Genomic DNA, 17,737 nt, shown 5'->3' with positions numbered 1-17,737 from the left:
TGTGTGACTTTTCCTCTTCTGGGGCTGGTTACAAAAGGAAAAGAAGAGAGTAACAGGCAGCTAGCAGAGGCCAGGAATGGCTATGGGAAAGTGACTGGTGATGATCCTAACAACCCTAATTTCATCTCTTACTGTAATTACATTATTTAGAGACTACTACATAAAAACATCTAAGTGAACAATTTCCTTTATTGCACCTCATCTAAAGTACTACTTTGCTAGACCTCAGAGTGGAGTGAATGAAAACCAGGAACGGAGATTGTAAAGCATCTTTAGTAATTTATGTCCCATTGGGAATCTCCATGAGTAGCCTCAGAAAGTCCATTATTCCTGAGAACTTTGGATTTTGTTTTATTTAGTGTTCAGGAATTTGATTGCTAATGTTAAGGAAAAATGTTGTTTTGCAGTTAAACAAGTTTGAGTACATTTCCAGCTGAAGGAAAACAAAGTCTGTTTATCAAGGGATTGGTAGGATCTGTACGTGTTTCATTGTGCTTCAGATGTAAGTGAAATGGTGAATGATTCATCAGCAGATGCAACAGAAGCTCTTTTGAGCTGAAATATTTCTAATACTTGTAAAATGCTTCAGGAAAAGTAATTCTCCTTGAGACAGATGTGCAGTATTACTATGAGGGTATTGCCAAGCAGAACTTGATGTACGAACATATTAGTTGGTTCGTTTTCCTCTGATTTCCTGAGACAGTATGTTACTGTTGATGGTTGTAACTGTAACATATTTAACAAGGAACTAGCAACAGTGAAGTTAAGCTCCGTCTGCAGTGTCAATAGGAGTATAAAGCAGCAAAACAAACATTTTGTAGCGAGGAGACAGGACCAAGATATACAGCAAGCTATCAATTGAGTAATGTGGTCGTTTTTTGCCAATATCCATAAAGGATGTTTGTTTTTCAGTGATACCCAGAAACTGAGAATGTGATAAAACATTGTGGTGACCCAACAGTGTCTGCTCTGTGTGTACCTGCCTTTCATGGCTGAGCTTTTGGCTGCTCTGCCTTTGTAGTGACAGTCCCAAAAGTGGCCAAGTGACATGATGTTTCCCAACCTCATTACCTTACTGTTGTTGTTGTTTCATTTATTTCCTTATTTACTGGAAACAAACAGACTGTCACTGTGATGCAATGTTTTATTAGAAAAAAAGAAAGCTCAAGGAGATGAAATAATCTTTAAAGGTAACAAAAGCCTGAAATACCAATTCTCATGGGAAGCTGTTACAGTCACTTTCATTTAAGTGTTTAAAGGAATAATCTGTATGCAACATACAAGACACTTGATATAGAAGGTGATGAAATTTTTCATACTGTATTTTGTACTTGGATTCTTAGATATTTGCTGCTCTTTGCTCTCCATTTGATTTCTAGCACAAAAGCATAATTTTAGTTAGACTCAAAATGTTAGATAAGTAGCCCTGTAATCCTGTCTATGCTATAGGATGCTGCAGTGTATAGATACTGTGAACTTCTCTATCGTTATTTTGGATTTATCTGTCTTGACTACATGATTTGGGAAGAAACATCAGAACTTTATTATCTCATGAAGATAATCAGGTACCTGGATCAGGTACCCTCTCAGTCTTCTTTTCTCAAGGCTAAACAGACTCAGTTCACTTAGCCTTTCTTCATAGGGGAGATGCCCCAGGCCATTCACCATCTCTGTGGCCCTCTGCTGAACTCTTTCCAAGAGATCCCTGTCTTTTTTGTACTGGAGAGCCCAGAACTGGACACAGTACTCCAGATGAGGCCTTACCAGGGCAGAGTAGAGGGGGGAGGATCACCTTCCTCGACCTGCTGGCCACTCTCTTTTTAATTGTACCCCAGTATGCCATTGGCCTTTTTGGCCACGAGGGCACACTGCTGGCTTATGGCCAACCTGTCGTCCACCAGACACCCAGGTCCCTCTCTGCAGAGCTCCTCTCCAGCAGGTCATCCCCCAAACTGTACTGGTGCATGCAATTGTTGCTCCCTAGGTGCAAGACTCTACACTTGCTTTTGTTAAATCTCATCTGGTTTCTTACTGCCCAGCTCTCCATCCCATCCAGGTCTCTCTGAATGGCAGCACAGACTTCAGGCTTGTCAGACAACCCTCCCATCTTTGTATCATCAGCAAACTTGCTGAGGGTGGCCACTATCCCCTTGTCAAGGTCATTGATGAAGATGTTGAACAAGACCGGACCCAGCACTGACCCCTGGGGAACACCACTAGTTACAGGTCTCCAACCAGACTCTGCACCACCAATGACAACCCTCTGTGCTCTGCCAGTCAGCCAGTTCTCAACCCACCTCACTGTCCACTCATCTATCCCACACTTCCTCAGCTTTGTTATAAGGATTATGCTTGCCAATCAGAGTGAGAGAGGAGGCTTTCATTCAGCTATTTCCAGGGGAATGCATACTGTGAAAAAAATTAAATACGTTTCTAACAGAGGTGTAGAGAAATGAAAAAGGGCATTTCATTTTTTTTCTCCTCTTGAAAGCATGTTTAGAAGTTGTATGTTGTATGTTTTACTCTGTTCTACTTGATTTATATATACCAAATTATGTTTGATACGTTGTGTTTTCTGTTTCAGAGGCATTCTATAAGCGGACCAATCTCTGCTTCCAAACCCCTTGCTACACTGACAGACAAAAGACCAAGCTATGCTGAAATCCCTGTTCAAGGTAATCACTCGAGTTTGTTTACGCTTATTTACCAGTGCTACTTTTCTGTAACTTACAGTGTTTTCTATCTAGATGACTATTGTGTAATATAGTGCTAAAGCAAACTATTTTGACTTCGTTGTATTTTAAATGTAAAATAAGAAACAAAAAGGTTTTATTACTTGTTTCATCAAACACACTGAATCTTCAACAGAATCACATTTTTGTCCAGGTAACTGGGCAAGAATCTGTTTTTTGTGTGTGCATAAAGTGTGATCACTTGCAAAATGAAGATGTGAGGCATTCAGGATGATTTTGTGTCGCTGTTTTCACCTCTGGGGCCATATTGCCCGTGAATAACAAAATATAAACTTAATAAATATTGAATCTTCAGGAGCCAGATGAAAAATTGAATGGAATTGACTGTTGATTTATCTGTTTTCCAATAATTCTCTGTTCTGTGAACTTTGTTTTGTCTCTAAAAGTACCACTCACAATGTGCTCTTCCTGTGAGAATGAATGGCTATCATGTGCTGGGTGTAGCTCTCTGATTTATGCCTGTTTCAGGCTTTTTTTGTAGATGTTTCTCAAGATAATACCCATATGACTCCAGACTGAATATTTCCTCTCAGTTTGGTATTCCTGAGGTCTGATGCTTTATAAAGGGTACATTTTGTGTGTGTAACTTTTTGTAATGTTCTGTATGTGCCAGATTTCCTTCTTGCTTTTGTTCAGTTCATGTTGAGGTTTTGATCAGTGCAGCTGGGGTTTTAATTTTAGAAACTTCGATATTTTTAGGAATATTTAAATATCTTTCCAAGAAGATGGTTTAGGATTCTTTAATTGTTACAGAGCTCATGAGTAGACATCAGCTTGAACACAAACTGAGTGGTATGCTTTATGTAGTTTTTGCTTTTTCATTACAGTCAACGCAGGAACAGGACTGCATTCCAACAGAGAATATGTCAGACAGAATTCCTGTTCATAACTGTATATACTTTTAAAGTATCTTTATTAGCAATGTATGTTTATTGGGTCAACTGTTGGAATGGGTTTAGCATTTTAGTTTGAATCATCATTCATCCTTTTCATGATTTCTATACACAAATTAGTACCTTGTGAGTGTTTCTGCAACAACAGGAATATGTAAACATTTACATATAGTATAAAGTTTTAGCTAAAGGAATACTTCTCTAGGTAGTTAAGAAAAAGGTTGCTACTTCTGATTAAATGCTTCATAAAGTTAGTTTTGTTGCAATTTGGTTTCACTCAATGGTGGTGGGCAGAACTGATCTTCCCTATGGTTTGTTAAGGTACCTCTTGGATCCCACTGCATGGGGAGACAAGAAAGCAAAATTTTGTTTAAAAAGCAAACAAAAAAAAATCAAATCAACAAAAACAACAACAAAATGAGTTCACATAAGGGACAAAACAATGTGATTTACCAATCCACATTGTGAATGACATATCAAGCATTTTTTGCTGCATTCCAAGTGGGGATTCTTTGCTTGGACTTTTGGTTTAAAAGTTCTTATACAATAGCCCAGGGCAGCTGTATGTGTAAGAGAAGCCATACTATATAAGTATTAGGAATGTATCATAATACATGAGTGAACTGTATTAGTAATGTGCAAATTTTAGGCCTTCTCTTTCATATAGAGAGGGAAATATTGCTCTTAGTAATACAGCCAAACTCAGGCACTGGTAGGCAGTATTCATAATGCATACCTAATCTCTTATGCTTAACTGACATCTTTGAAAATAGTGTTCTGTCTTCATTCTCTTTGTCCAGAACATTTGTTGAGAACATCTTCTACTAGCAGACCAGCATCTTTACCAAGAGTTCCTGCAATGGAAAGTGCAAAATCTATTTCAGGTAGTATCACTAATAGATGACTAATAAAACTAGGAACTCTTATTTCAATCATGTACTGATGTATCTGTTGTACTTTTTTAAGAGAGACCTTTTATGTTCACACCATTGAGATTTTGTCAATAGATTGGATTTTTGGAGCAGTTTTCCTCACATATAACTGAAAAATCAAACAATGAAAAATAAGTCTGATGGTTAAAAAATAGTATCTATCACCTCAAGTGAAACTGAACAGATTTTTTTCTGCATGTAACACATGACTTTCATGTCATCCTCTCCTTGCATTAGAAGTAATTTTGGTTTGGAAGTATATGTTCCAAGAAACTATAACTGGCTGTTACACTTTACTGCTTAAATGTGTTTTTTTTTCTTTGAACAGAGATAAGGAGGCAGAGAAGCATGTTGTCCTTCTCCCAGTGCAAGTAATGATATGCTGTTAGATGCATTCATCAAATTTTGTTTGCTTTCAGATACAGATTTTATCAGTAATGTTGATCTCTAAATCCTTGGTACTTCTTAGATAGGAAATGTGAAGTAAATGTTAAAACCTAGTATCATGTATGGATTTCCATTCACTGTTTCTGAACTAGCAGTTATTAGAAAGTAGGAATGAGTTCAAAAGATTTAATGTTTGGAAATTTTAAATACATGGATGTTTTTTACTACATAGTGTCTCGAAGAAGTAGTGAAGAAATCAAACGGGATATCAGTGCACCCGATGGAGCATCTCCCGCATCTCTCATGGCAATGGGTACCACCTCACCACAGCTGTCCCTCTCATCCTCCCCTACAGCATCTGTAACCCCCACAACCAGAAGTCGAATAAGGTAAAAACCCTTTTTTTGTGACATACTAAAATTATAACTTTGCAGTTATCTATTACATAATGTTGGTAGGAAGACATCTTCAGTAACCTTCAGTAACTCAGTCCAACTGCTGCTGGACTTGTGTGGTTTTGGGATGGAGGTTTTTCTCCCCTACCTTTTTCTGAATGCTGTGGTAAAATAAACAACTATTGCTATAGTTCACTAAAACAAACATCAGCAGTTTATTGTTCCGTGTTCTTGCTGAAACTTCACTGGCTTATTTTGCTTAGGAATTCGCTTGATCTAATATACTAACTTATAAGATTTATACATCATTCTTGTTGCCTCCATATAACTTACACTACTTTATTTCCTTCAGCAGTGTTTTCTTAACTATGACAACTCAGTATAAACCATGTGCATTTACTGGAATCTGAGGACTAGCTGTGCAGCTTACTCAGAGCTAAACAGTTTGGTTTGATGTAAAGAGAGGGATCTTGAAATTTAAGTTCTAACACACTGTCCCAAACCTCTGTGCTGAAGCTCTTGTAGTGTTGCATGATCTTGATTGTAGATGGAATATACAGCCCCATCGTTACTTGTTTTGGTGACCTTCTTTGACCTCCTCTGAGGTAGGCTTGAGTAAGGCCATTGATGCTGTCCCATAGGATCCTCATAACCAGGCTGTTCTGTGTGGGCTAGATGAGCAGTTCAGGGTGTGAAGTCTGGCTTGGAAGTGTGCTCACAGTGTACTTCAGGGCTCTGTACTGCATCCAATTCTGTTAGCTGTGTTCATTAACCATCAGGGTGATGGAGCAGAGTGCACCCTTCAAAGTCTGAAGGTGACACAAAACCGTCAGTGCCAAGGTAGTTAAAACTGTTCAGCCTGGAGAAGAGGAGGATCATGGGGATTTTTAGTCTTATCGTTTTTCATAAATATCTGAGAAGAGGGTGCAAAGAGGACAGAGCCATGTTCTTTTCAGTGGTGGGTAGTGCCAGGACAAAATACAGTGGGCACAAGCTGGAACGTTCTGTCTGGCCATCAGGAAGCACTTCATGCTGTGCAGGTAATATAGCAATGGCCCAGGCTGCCCAGGTAGCAGATCAACATAGTAGATCTACCCTGTCCTTTTTGAGAGCTCCAGATGCAAATGTTTTGTTAGTAACGACATGTGGCTGATATGCAAACTTGTTGCTTCAAGGTGACACTTGTAATCAGCCATGAGGTGCAGAAGAGATAACATCAGTTTATTCTCTTTCTAAATACTAAATAAAGTCACTTGAGTTAGCTTAATGCTTCAAGCTGGAACTTACAGTATTGTGAGTTTACTTTCCAAACTGTTAGGAAATAATATCATTGATATTGAAATACCTAGAAAAAGTTTAGTTCAAGGGGGGAAAACACACGTAGTTTACTAATGAAAGTATTTCACCAAAGTAACTCTTAAGTCTGCCAAGTATCTCTCTGTATTCTTAGTAATGCTGCACCCTACTACTTTCAGTCACAATAAATTATGGTGGGTTTTTTTTTAAGTTTTTGTAATATGTATGTCTGTTGTGAAAGATAAATAATTAGTTACAAGTTACACTTCTCCCTCATTCCTAGGGAAGAAAGGAAAGATCCCTTGTCTGCCTTAGCAAGAGAATATGGAGGATCAAAGAGAAATGCCCTGCTGAAATGGTGCCAGAAAAAAACAGAAGGATATCAGGTAATTGTAGAGCTGTTTTAACATAGCATACTTGTAGCTGCAACAAATTAGACTCTGCCAGTGGCATAAGCCAGGCCGCTCCACAGTTGACTGCATAGATTGCAATGGCACAGGTATGTACTGTACTCTCTACTTGGAACACGTGCTACAAGTCCTAACCTAACATTAATAGCTTCTTAGTTACTTTGCTCCATGTTGTTAATGTTTTTGTTTTTTTTCTTAAGGGGGCAGGTGACCTCCTATTGAGACACCTTACAACAGCCTTGAAACAGTAACAGTATTTTAAACTTCAGCAATTTAAATTTTAAACTAATGTTTCCCTAATGCAGATATAGTATGATTTCTTGGATTTTAGACAAATGTGTTGTCTTGCATTTTGTACTTAGATTTCTTGTGTAGTTTCAGACTTTTTTGCAGTTGGTCTAAATGATATCAGAACCTGAAAGAAGTAACAAGATAACTATCCAGAGTTCTCCTGATTACATTATTTTTTCAAAAGAGTAGTGGCTTTAGCAAACTAAACCAGGATGTTAACAATCGGATGTATTTGTTGGTTAACATGTATTGAAAGTTTTTGGAATTCCCAACACAATCCTCAGTTTAAGAACTTTACTCTTTCCATGACTTGAGGCTCACAATGCAGGAGGAAGTTCAGAGCCACAAAACAGGATGATGGCCCATCCATAGGAAAAGTCCTCTTTCAGTACAATGGAGAGGCTTGTGCTATAATCCCTCCCCCCACTTCCTGTGGCACATCTAGTGCTAAACTGCTATTTCTGAGGAATAGCTTTGTGGACAGAGCCTTTCTCCTTCCCTACATTTTAAAAAAGGCAGGACGTTATATTGCTTTACAAATCCTGTAAAACAAAATACAGCAGTGTTTTCTCATAGTGCCTTGGAGTTAAGTATACATAAATCTAACACCTGGTTAGGAAAAGTGTGCCAATCTTTTCACTCTGCAGTTGTGTGCACATACAAGCAAAATGTAAAAGAGCTTTCTTTTGTTTAAATAGATTGCTGCTTCCAATTACTCTTGTTGGGTTTTGTAGGTACAGTAGATGAATAAAGAAGAATAAGTTTTGGCATTTACTATTATTGTAGAAAGGTTCTCTAAGCAATTATAATAGGGTTCTCTGATTATGTTACTACTAGAAGTCCTACTAATATCACAGCAATTTACTTCTAATACCAATCTAATATCATTACTGATATGCAAGTAAAACTCTGCTCTGAAAGCCAGTATTATTAAATATGTCTTTGCCACTGTGGAAAGCTGTGTTCACGTCTTCATTAGTTACCAAATACATACACTGGTTTTCTTTTCTTCACCTCATCTGGAGACTCTCACAGATGTAGCTTTCTATACAAAGATGTATTTAAAATATTTAAGGAATTATTCCAGCTGTTCATATTTCACTAATGGAGGTGGAACTATGCACATGAGTTTAAGCCTCGTTTCTGATGCAGTGCTATGCTTGCTCCTGGTGGTGTTTTAGCTCTCATTCCAGGCATTCTGTTATGCACTGCAGATTGGAAAACAGTTGTAGAAACAACAAATAGAAGTTGAACAAATAACTAGATATTAATTTTAATTTAAAGGAAGTTTTTAATGTACAGAGTTATGGATGAGCTGCCAGTTGCTTAAAATGTTAAAACAACAATGTCATTGGTTTATTGTTACTAATAAATAGTAGCATATGATTAAGTATGATTGTCTGTGAAGGTCAGCTGTAGCTCTTGAGCTGCACTTTGTTCCATTTTTATCCCATTTAAAAATACTAAAAGGGGGGAAAAAAAAACCACAACCAAGGTCTGTACTGCTTCACAGACAGAAGGTTTCCTGTATCCATAGGATGCTCATAGAGAATATAGTACTGTTTAATTGCTTGCAGCAACTGGTATTTTTTTATTTTTTTTTATCTGCTGAAATAAAATAGAAGAAGAATTACTCCTATCCCCCCAGGAAATTACTTGCAAGCTTTTGATTAAGAGTCTTATCTGTCTCTTTTACAAGTTTGAAATGTTGTGAGTGCTACACAATTCAAAGACTGTGGCATTGTGAAGCTCTAATTTGGGAGGATTTTATTTAGAACTCTTCATACACATTCACAGGAATTTGTCAAACTGTTCTTTTCCCTTCTGACAAACATGTAATACTGAGCAATATTTTTTTAAAGCAGTCTTACATCTCTCTCTTCTGTGAATGCACTGCAAAAAAACTAATACCAACTCTATCTAAAAACTGCTAATAAATTACTTCATTGTGCAGTTTTCTTGTTTTATTTAAGCAAATTTGGAAGGAAATTGATGAATAGAAATATTTTAGTCATAAAACAATACTTAACTGTATTGCCAAACTTGGTATTCTTTTCAGGAGTACCTGAATAAAAAATAAAGGCCAAAGCAGCCAATGAAAATAAGAAATTGTTATTGAAACAAGAAACTCTATGGTATTTTCTCTTATATTGTTCCTTTTAACAGACATACTGTCTGAATGCCATTTGCAGGCAGAACTTCTTGAAGCTTTGCTTTGTGAGTGGCAATCTGCAGAAGCTCTATCTAGCAGCAGGCAGGTTCTACATTAACTTTCATCTAGATGCTGTTCAGTCTAGGTAGCATTGCATTCGAGGCCTCACCTCGAATACTGTGTTCAGTTTTGGTCACCTCAGAACAAAAAAAGACATGGAGGAACAGTTCCAGAGAAGGGCTGTGAGGCTAGTGAAGGGCTTGGAAAATCAACCCTATGAAGAAGCTGGGGCTGTTTAGTCTGGGGAAAAGGAGGCTGAGAGGAGACCTTATTGCTCTCTTCCAGTATCTGAAGGGTGCTTACAGTGAGAGCGGGGCAAGTCTCTTCTCACTGGTGACAAGTGATAGGATGAGGGGAAATGGCCTCAAGTTGCACCAAGGTAAGTTTAGGTTGGACGTTAGGAAACACTTCTTTACAGAAAGGGTAGTTAAACACTGGAATAGGCTCCCCAGGGAGGTGGTTGAGTCACTGTCCCTGGATGTGTTTAAGAGCCATTTGGATGTGATGCTCAAAGGTATGATTTGGCAGAGGGTTGTTAGAGTTGGGGTACTGTGGTTAGACTGTGGTTGGACTGATGATCTTTGAAGCCTTTTCCAACCTGGGTAGTTCTATGATTCTATGATTCACTTCAGTTAGTGTGAGTTGAGTTCAAGACTCAACAGATCCTTAAGCCATGAAAGAGGAGATCTGGTCTCTCAAGATGAGTTGTGGACTACTTTTGTTTGTTTGTTTGTATGTTTTTGAGGATTTGGATCATCCGTTTTCAGCATGATCTTTTGTGCTGAAAACTAACAACAGACAAACACATTTGATCGTGTGTCAGCTTAGTTTAGGGTCTGACGTACTGATTTAGAGTTCTGTGTCAAGTACTACATTTTCTTGGCTTCTCTAAAATGCATACAGTGTCATAAAACTGTCATAAATTCCAGATATCTTCAAAGCATAACACAGTCCAGTCCAGCTGTTACAGAGCATTTAGCCTAGCTGAAGAACTGCTACTTTCATTTTAAGTACATAACTAATAAAAATCCAAAAAGGAATGTGAGCATGCATGTTTCATGTTAAGAAGCACCAAAAAGTAGTTGCCAGAAGTTGGTTGCAAGAATAGAACTATGTATATATTTATGTTTTTAGTTTTCTTGAAGCGTTCCATGCTTTCTAATTACAGATGCACTGAAAGACACCTTTAATGGAGCCCTATGGCACCTGTCCTCTAATTATTATAGTGCTGCCTAACTTTTGTCTCCTAAAAAAAAAACCTTAAAAACATAATGTTTATAGTCTAATAAAAATAAATAAATGTATCTACATGGTAGCAGTAAATAATAGAGCTTTACTGAGCATGGATTTTCATATTTTAACACTCCAGTGACATTCATTTGGTGATGCTACTGCAGTTGCTCACAATGGGATAATTACAGTCTGAAATGATTGTGATATGGGTACACCTGATTTGAGCCCTTATTGAAAATGTGTTGTTTGATCAGGAAGGTATGAGATTATGGGCTAACACTATTGAAGAGTCTGTGTTAGGATTCAGTCATTTCTTGGTTTCTTGGTAACTTACACATTGAAACTGGCTGCATAAGTAAGTATGAGTTTAGCTGTCCAGTGGCAATTGTTGGGACATCAAGTTAAGGTATTTGGGGTAAACTATATAAGAAATAGGGCTTTTGCTCAGTGTTCTTAGGCTTCCATTGCTGTTAGTTGACTATGTAATTTGCAAATGCTGAGATAATATCTGTAGTTGTAAATATACATCATGTTTGAAATTGAAACTTCATTTTTTAAAGTAAGTCCAGTATTTGCTTTGGAAAGAGCGCTGTCTGTGAACCTGGAGAAGTGTCTGACATGGCAGGGAACAGGGGGAGGATTTCTTGACAACTGAATGATACCTAGTTAAAATATGTTCCTTTCTTTCTATCCTGTAGAGGGGAAAGAATAGCAGGAACAAATGAATAATATATCAAAAGATCATCTATTCTGTGCACATCAGTCAAATGACATTCATTTTAATCTTTTCTCATGCACTTGCATCACATTTTCTTCAATTTCATGCACAAAAGCAAGGGATCTGGATTCTACCCAAGGCCAAGAGATTTGGCAGATTAATTTTGGTGTTAGTGGTTGTTCTTCCACTGAGGATGGGTTATGAAGGGGCTGCTCAGGACAGGCATGTCGTGGTCTTCACATGGTAGCAGTGCATGCAGCCTTGTTCATTGAGGAGCAGATGGGAGTTTTTGCTGATTACAAGAAGGTCATGTTTGTCTGACGTACTAAGTTCAGCAGGGATTTGGAATTACCACCATCTTGTACATCGCAGCCTTTCCCTCAGGATTTGCTCTTCAGCTTGTGCTGTCTGGAACCTCAAGCCCAGTAGCAAACTGAGTCTAATATTGATATTAGAAACAGTTAGTGGCTTAGTAACACTGTATGAGAAAGGATGGGGGAAAGTCTTTAAATACTTGGTTCCAGTTAGGAGGTGATGTGCTTCGCTGTACTGCCTGCAGAAGGTGCAGCTGGAAAACAGAAAAGAGTGTGCTGTTGGTAAGGATGAGCTGCAGCAGTTCCCTGTCCACCAACATGAGCTGACCTGCCTGCTCTAAAAGAAGCTGTCTGGTGGGCATGGACCCAGCTGTTCCTAGTATGAGAGCTTCTCCTACCTAACCCCAGTTCTAAATGTGGGTGAGCCTTTTGTAGGAAGAAGTGGGTCTCCTCGTCTCTGGGGAGTCCTTGCTTTCCATTGACACAAGCAATCAAAAAAAGACTTTTTTCCAAGGAGAGACTTGGTATGGCATGGCTGGGAGCAGACACTACTGTCCTCACTGAGAGAGTCAACCCTACCAAAAAGAGATGGACAGAAGTCGAGGACAGAATACAGCTCAGATGCTACTCCACAGCTTTGTACCCAGGAGACATTACCAGACACTTTTCTGCTGTACCTACTGAAGGAATACTGATGCTGATTAATACCACAGAAAGACCAGAGAAAATGCAATCTAGAAAACCTTCTAAAAGCATAACAGGAACACTTATTTAGTAGTCTACATTTCTAATTTTTGAATGGATGTTCTCTTCTATGTGTCTTTAAAAGCTTCTAAAAGCTTTTTAGTAGTAATTTTATGCCATGGCAAAAAGCCTGCCAAGGTTAAGGTAAAGTTAAACCTCAAAACTCCCTTTAATGATTTCGTATATTATGATACAGAATCATATTATGTTTTCTCAGGCCACTTATTTAATTAACTAATATAACAGAGGCACAGACACATGTTTTTATTTTCCTTATGTCCTAACTCATTTGTGAACCAAGCTGAGTGAAGATGTGGGAACCTCGCTTCCCTGTGCAGGGCAGAGTTGGAGCATTAGCTGCTGTGCATGGAGCTTCTCTGCTCAGACTGGAGTATTTGAGGAGATGGAAGACAGATGTGGATCTACGCTGAAGAGAGAGTTAGGGAAACTTTGTCCTTAGTTTGTAACTGTAAGTTAGGAGCCATGCTTTCTGTAGCTTTCTTAGCTGCAGAATGTGATTTGATGGGGAGACAAGCAGAATCAGAGTTTCAGGAATTATTTCTTACTCATTTTTCTGATGTGCACACAAGAGGATACTCATTTGGGGGTGACTGCTGCTACTCTTTGCATTCTGACAGGAGCTTGAGTCATGCTTGAAATGTGTTTTGCTGTGGGTGTTTCTTCACCGTTGTTTGTTCTCCTTCTCTGCTGTAGGGCAGAACTTGGTCTGTTTGATTATTTGAAATGTTACATTCTTGCTCATACTTTGTCTCTAGAAAAAAAAGTCTTAAAAATTTGTAACTCTGTTTTTCATTCCTGATTGGCAAATGCTTTCCATCACCTTATGACTAAGGCTTGTCACTTTACTGTTAGAAATGCTTTATGCAGAAAATCTGTAATACTGGAAGTGATTTCACTCCTGTGCTGAATATTGAACGTTGTTAGACAAGGACTGATGAAACTCCTCCCAGTTCACCTCTCTAGAAAGGCTCATTCCTCATTTATCTGAAAGCATGCCCTTCAATTGCTTTAATACTTTGTGGTCTGAAATGGCTTGAGAAGAATTCCAGACTAGATTCCAGCAGCCTAATAGAGCCAATTACTTAATAAAAGCAGTAACAAAGGAGAAATTATGTCAAAGATGTTAGATCCATGTTGTGTTTACTGTCAGCGCTTTGAAAAATAAGAGCTTAATGCAAGATTGATTTCATTATACCCACCAAGCTTTTTGGAAAAACACAAGCAGTTAAAAGCATTTGGGAAATAAAATTACACTGTATTTAAAAGTGCCAGTTATGTTCTCGAAGCCCTGTGTAAAAGATTAAATTTTCCAGTTTAAATAAGTCTGTCCAGTTTTTAGATTAGTGCCTGACCAATATTACAATTCTTCAATCAGAGAGTTAATAACCATTCATAATGCTTGGAGCAATTGGGAACAGAGACCAGTCCCTTTTAATTGTTTCCTTCCGTTGTATTTAATGCAGCTTCTTTGGATACATTAAGATTCTTGGATGATGGATTTGTTTTTTGCTTCTTATCTTAGTAATAATTGCTGGATCCTACAGTGTGATGTAGGAAATCAGGGGATTCCAAGTTCTTCTTGAGTACCATCCAAACTTGTTGATGGACATTTTTTAATGGCCTAATTTTTCCAATGTTTATATTGCAGATACAACATTCCATAGATGTTATTAATATTTGAAATGACATTTCAATTTTACACAGCTGTTATCTCTGTGGGAATTTCTCCTGTTTTAGTTTCTTCGACCATTTTGAGCACAACTTGGTCATGTTTTCCTTTCTCACCTTTACAGGTGAATAAACTTTATTTTTTTCTTTTTATAAATGCATGCTAATTGGAGCTAAGCACTCCTCCTTGCTTTTTGATTTTTGGGGGTTTTTAATCATATGTTCTGTCTTCATCCCAGTTCTGTGGGTTTTCAGTGACATATATCTTGAGGGATGCTGGTGTTGCAGCTCTAACATTTTCACATAAATACTGCTGTGCCTGCTCTGAAACAAGTGGAGCAGCATGGAAGCATTTCTCCTTATAGCCAGTCATGAAACCTCTGAAGGAAACTGAGTCCTCACTGCAATTCTCCTTTCCTGTACTGCATAAGGTATGTACAGCATCAGTTGATTGGCTAGGGCTAGTTGTTTAGCTTATCAGTCTTAAAGACCCACCAAAAATAAGAATAATTAAAACAAAAACACAAAAGTCACAACAACAGCAAAAAGCACAAATTGTAAGCAAGATTTCACAGGCTGTTGGTTTATTGTGTATGTTCTGTCATTATTACCAGGTATTGTTGGACTGATGTCCACCATTAAGTCACTGGACTGGAAACTGATGTGTTGGAGGCTGTTAATCAGACTCAGCAATGTTTCAACATCTGTTTCTTGCTGGTATTTTCCCTTAGCCTCATACTGCATCTTGCATTTATTTGCCTAACTCCAAAATTTTAAACACACATTAATTTAAATCCCATTTGCTGTCCCTTGAGGAGAAAGGAGGGAGAACTATTTTCCTTCTTTTTCATGTTTTTCATTTTTTATTTTTTCCCACCCCTGCAGCTCGAGGAAGCGGTGAGGACCATGTTCCCACAGCCTGGGGGTCTCCAACAATGACATTTCCTCTGTGGGCAGGCAGCCGGCTGGGCTCAGACCGCTGCCCTGGCATTGTGTGTCCCAGCACGTACACTTACGTAACCACAGCCTGAACCTGTATCGTGCAGACTTTGTGTTAGAAGTGTGAAAGCTGAGCAGGAAATGGAGATTTCCCTCACGTTCTTCTAGAAATTGCTTTTAGGTTTGCTGATTTTTTTTTTTTCACAGTTGGGGAGAGGATTGCAGTTGTCTTCCATTTGTATCCAAATCATCAGTTTGACAAGAAATTCAGCTTCCTTAGTTGTGAGTGTTCTGCAGCTTAACATTGGTTCTGTGTTCATTTTTCTGCTAGAGGAATGAAAAGTTTCAGTGCTTGTCAAAAGTGGTGTCTATAACTTCTTGTCAGGTGAAAGGGTGACTTTGGTTCCTTAAAGTTTAGACTGATTGCTGCCCATCTAGCTGCTCTGCCTCTGCTGGGCTGCCGACAGCCAAGTAAGCAGTGATCTGAAAGGCCGATGACTTGCTCCTGACTTGTATAAACAGGTTTGACTCTTTTTACAGTAACGTTGCATGCATTCTTAGAAGTGGCATTTATCAGTGTCACTGAGTGTCATCAAAGAATCAGGAGTGCAAGGCTGCATTTTTCAGTTTCAATCACAAAGGTTTGATTCCCTGCCTTGGATCCTGTTAAATCAGTTGGAATATCTTTATTTGCAGTGACAATTCAATTTCTCTTTGTGTTGTTGTTCACGTAAGATTTCATGTAGAAACATTTTATTTAGGAAAGAATATTTTTTTCCTTATCAATATTAACTAGAAATTTTGCTTGTATATTAGTGAAGCACAGAAGTGAAGTCTTGTATTAACAAAGATACAGCCACATGGTCTACCTCATGGATTTAGAAAGAGCCGTGACATACATCCATTACTTGTTTGTTTTTGTATTTTGCTCTGTACAGTTATAACAAATTTATACTCTTTATACTCTTTCTAGCCCATCTTTTTATGCTTTTTTTAAAGTGTTTGCACAATTTCAGACGACATATTAGCTACTTTTTCTTTAACCTGTATAAGGTTAGCTGACATTCTTATCATGGCTTGTTCGTTTTTGTGGTTTTTTTTTATTTTCCGTAGAAGTGTTTTTTGGTTTCTTACCATGAAACTTCAGTGTAAGGCTGTTCAAAGCTGGGTTTTTACCAACAAAAAGATGTTTGTTGAACTAATACTTGTTAGAGTATGATTTTAATATTGCTTCCTTTTTTTTCTTTTTTTCTCCTTTAAGAATATTGACATAACAAACTTCAGCAGTAGCTGGAATGATGGCCTGGCTTTCTGCGCTGTCCTCCATACTTACCTCCCAGCCCATATTCCTTATCAAGAGCTAAACAGCCAGGACAAGGTATGACTTTAAAATTCCCATTACTGTGTCCAAAGTCTGTATAGTTAATATGTATAGTTAATATGGGCTAAAAAGAAGAATGAACTAATCTAAGCACTAGATAAAAGATCTTATTATAAATCACAGTGTTGAAACATTTCAGACTACCTTACTGCTATTTTTTTTAAAACCTTAATGTTATATGATCTTTCAGATGATATTAGGACATGTTCATTCCTGTTGCCCTTTTAAAATTAATATAGTCCAATTACAGACTCACTTTGAAGCAAAATTAGCAGTTTTACTGTAAACTTTCTTAACACCACCTTATTATGAAGTAGTATTTACTTGTATTCTAATATGTTTTCATATCTCATGCAGAGAAGAAACTTCACTTTGGCTTTTCAGGCAGCTGAAAGTGTTGGCATCAAATCTACTCTGGTAAGTTTTAAACACATACTGAACAAATTACATCCCATTCGTAAAAAATAAATTATTCCACTTTGTGCTTCTGAAAGATTTTGAAGCAAAAAAAACAGCAGATGAGCTCAGCTAGAGGCTATAGTCTCTGTATCATGCTTGACTAAAAAAAACACATAAATGGTAAGCACGTATGTCAGTGGTTTTGGTTAATCTCTATCGGTCTAGCAGAAATCCAATATTGTCAATCACTTAAGCTAATACTGTTTTTTGCAGTAAAATAGTGAGTGGGATAAAGATCTGTACTCAAGCTGCTGCACCAAAGACAACAGCAAAATAGCCTATGGCAGATTGGGAATGGTATGAAGCTGCATGGGAGGAAGTTCAGGTTAGATAATAGGAAAAGATTCTTCACCAAAGAATGGTCATTGAATTATTAAGATTGGAAAAGATCTCTAATATCATTTATGCTCCAGACTCTTCACAGCTTTGTTACCTTTCTCTGGATATGCTCCATCACCTCAATGTCTTTCTTGTAGTGAGGGGCCCAAAACTAAGCAAAGTGCTTAAGGTACCAAGTAGGGGTACGAAGCCTGATGACAGAGTTCCCTCAGTATCTGGGTAACATTCTTAGACATAGGCACTTTTAGGCACTCTTGTACAGAGCCAGTAATCTTTGTGGGTCCCTTCCATCTCAGGATAGTCAATGATTTTATGGGATAAACTCCTAAAAGGAAGATTCACCAAAACTCAG

At 38.0% G+C, this 17,737-nt stretch overlaps 1 protein-coding gene across 1 annotated transcript in view; it reads left to right on the top strand.

Moving 5' to 3' along the window:
- SPECC1L (sperm antigen with calponin homology and coiled-coil domains 1 like) overlaps positions 1-17,737 on the top strand; it is a 57,678-nt gene that overhangs the window by 30,638 nt on the left and 9,303 nt on the right. The window contains exons 10-15 of the mRNA XM_015878185.1: positions 2,585-2,675; positions 4,447-4,530; positions 5,198-5,354; positions 6,940-7,042; positions 16,468-16,584; positions 16,945-17,004. Coding sequence (XP_015733671.1) covers positions 2,585-2,675; positions 4,447-4,530; positions 5,198-5,354; positions 6,940-7,042; positions 16,468-16,584; positions 16,945-17,004 — 612 coding nt within the window. The remainder of the gene's footprint in view (positions 1-2,584; positions 2,676-4,446; positions 4,531-5,197; positions 5,355-6,939; positions 7,043-16,467; positions 16,585-16,944; positions 17,005-17,737) is intronic.

This window comes from Coturnix japonica, chromosome 15 (assembly GCF_001577835.2).
Source record: "Coturnix japonica isolate 7356 chromosome 15, Coturnix japonica 2.1, whole genome shotgun sequence".
NCBI classification, from domain to species: domain Eukaryota; kingdom Metazoa; phylum Chordata; class Aves; order Galliformes; family Phasianidae; genus Coturnix; species Coturnix japonica.
Note: the sequence above shows the minus strand (reverse complement) of the source record. Positions and strands in the feature narration are given on the sequence as shown.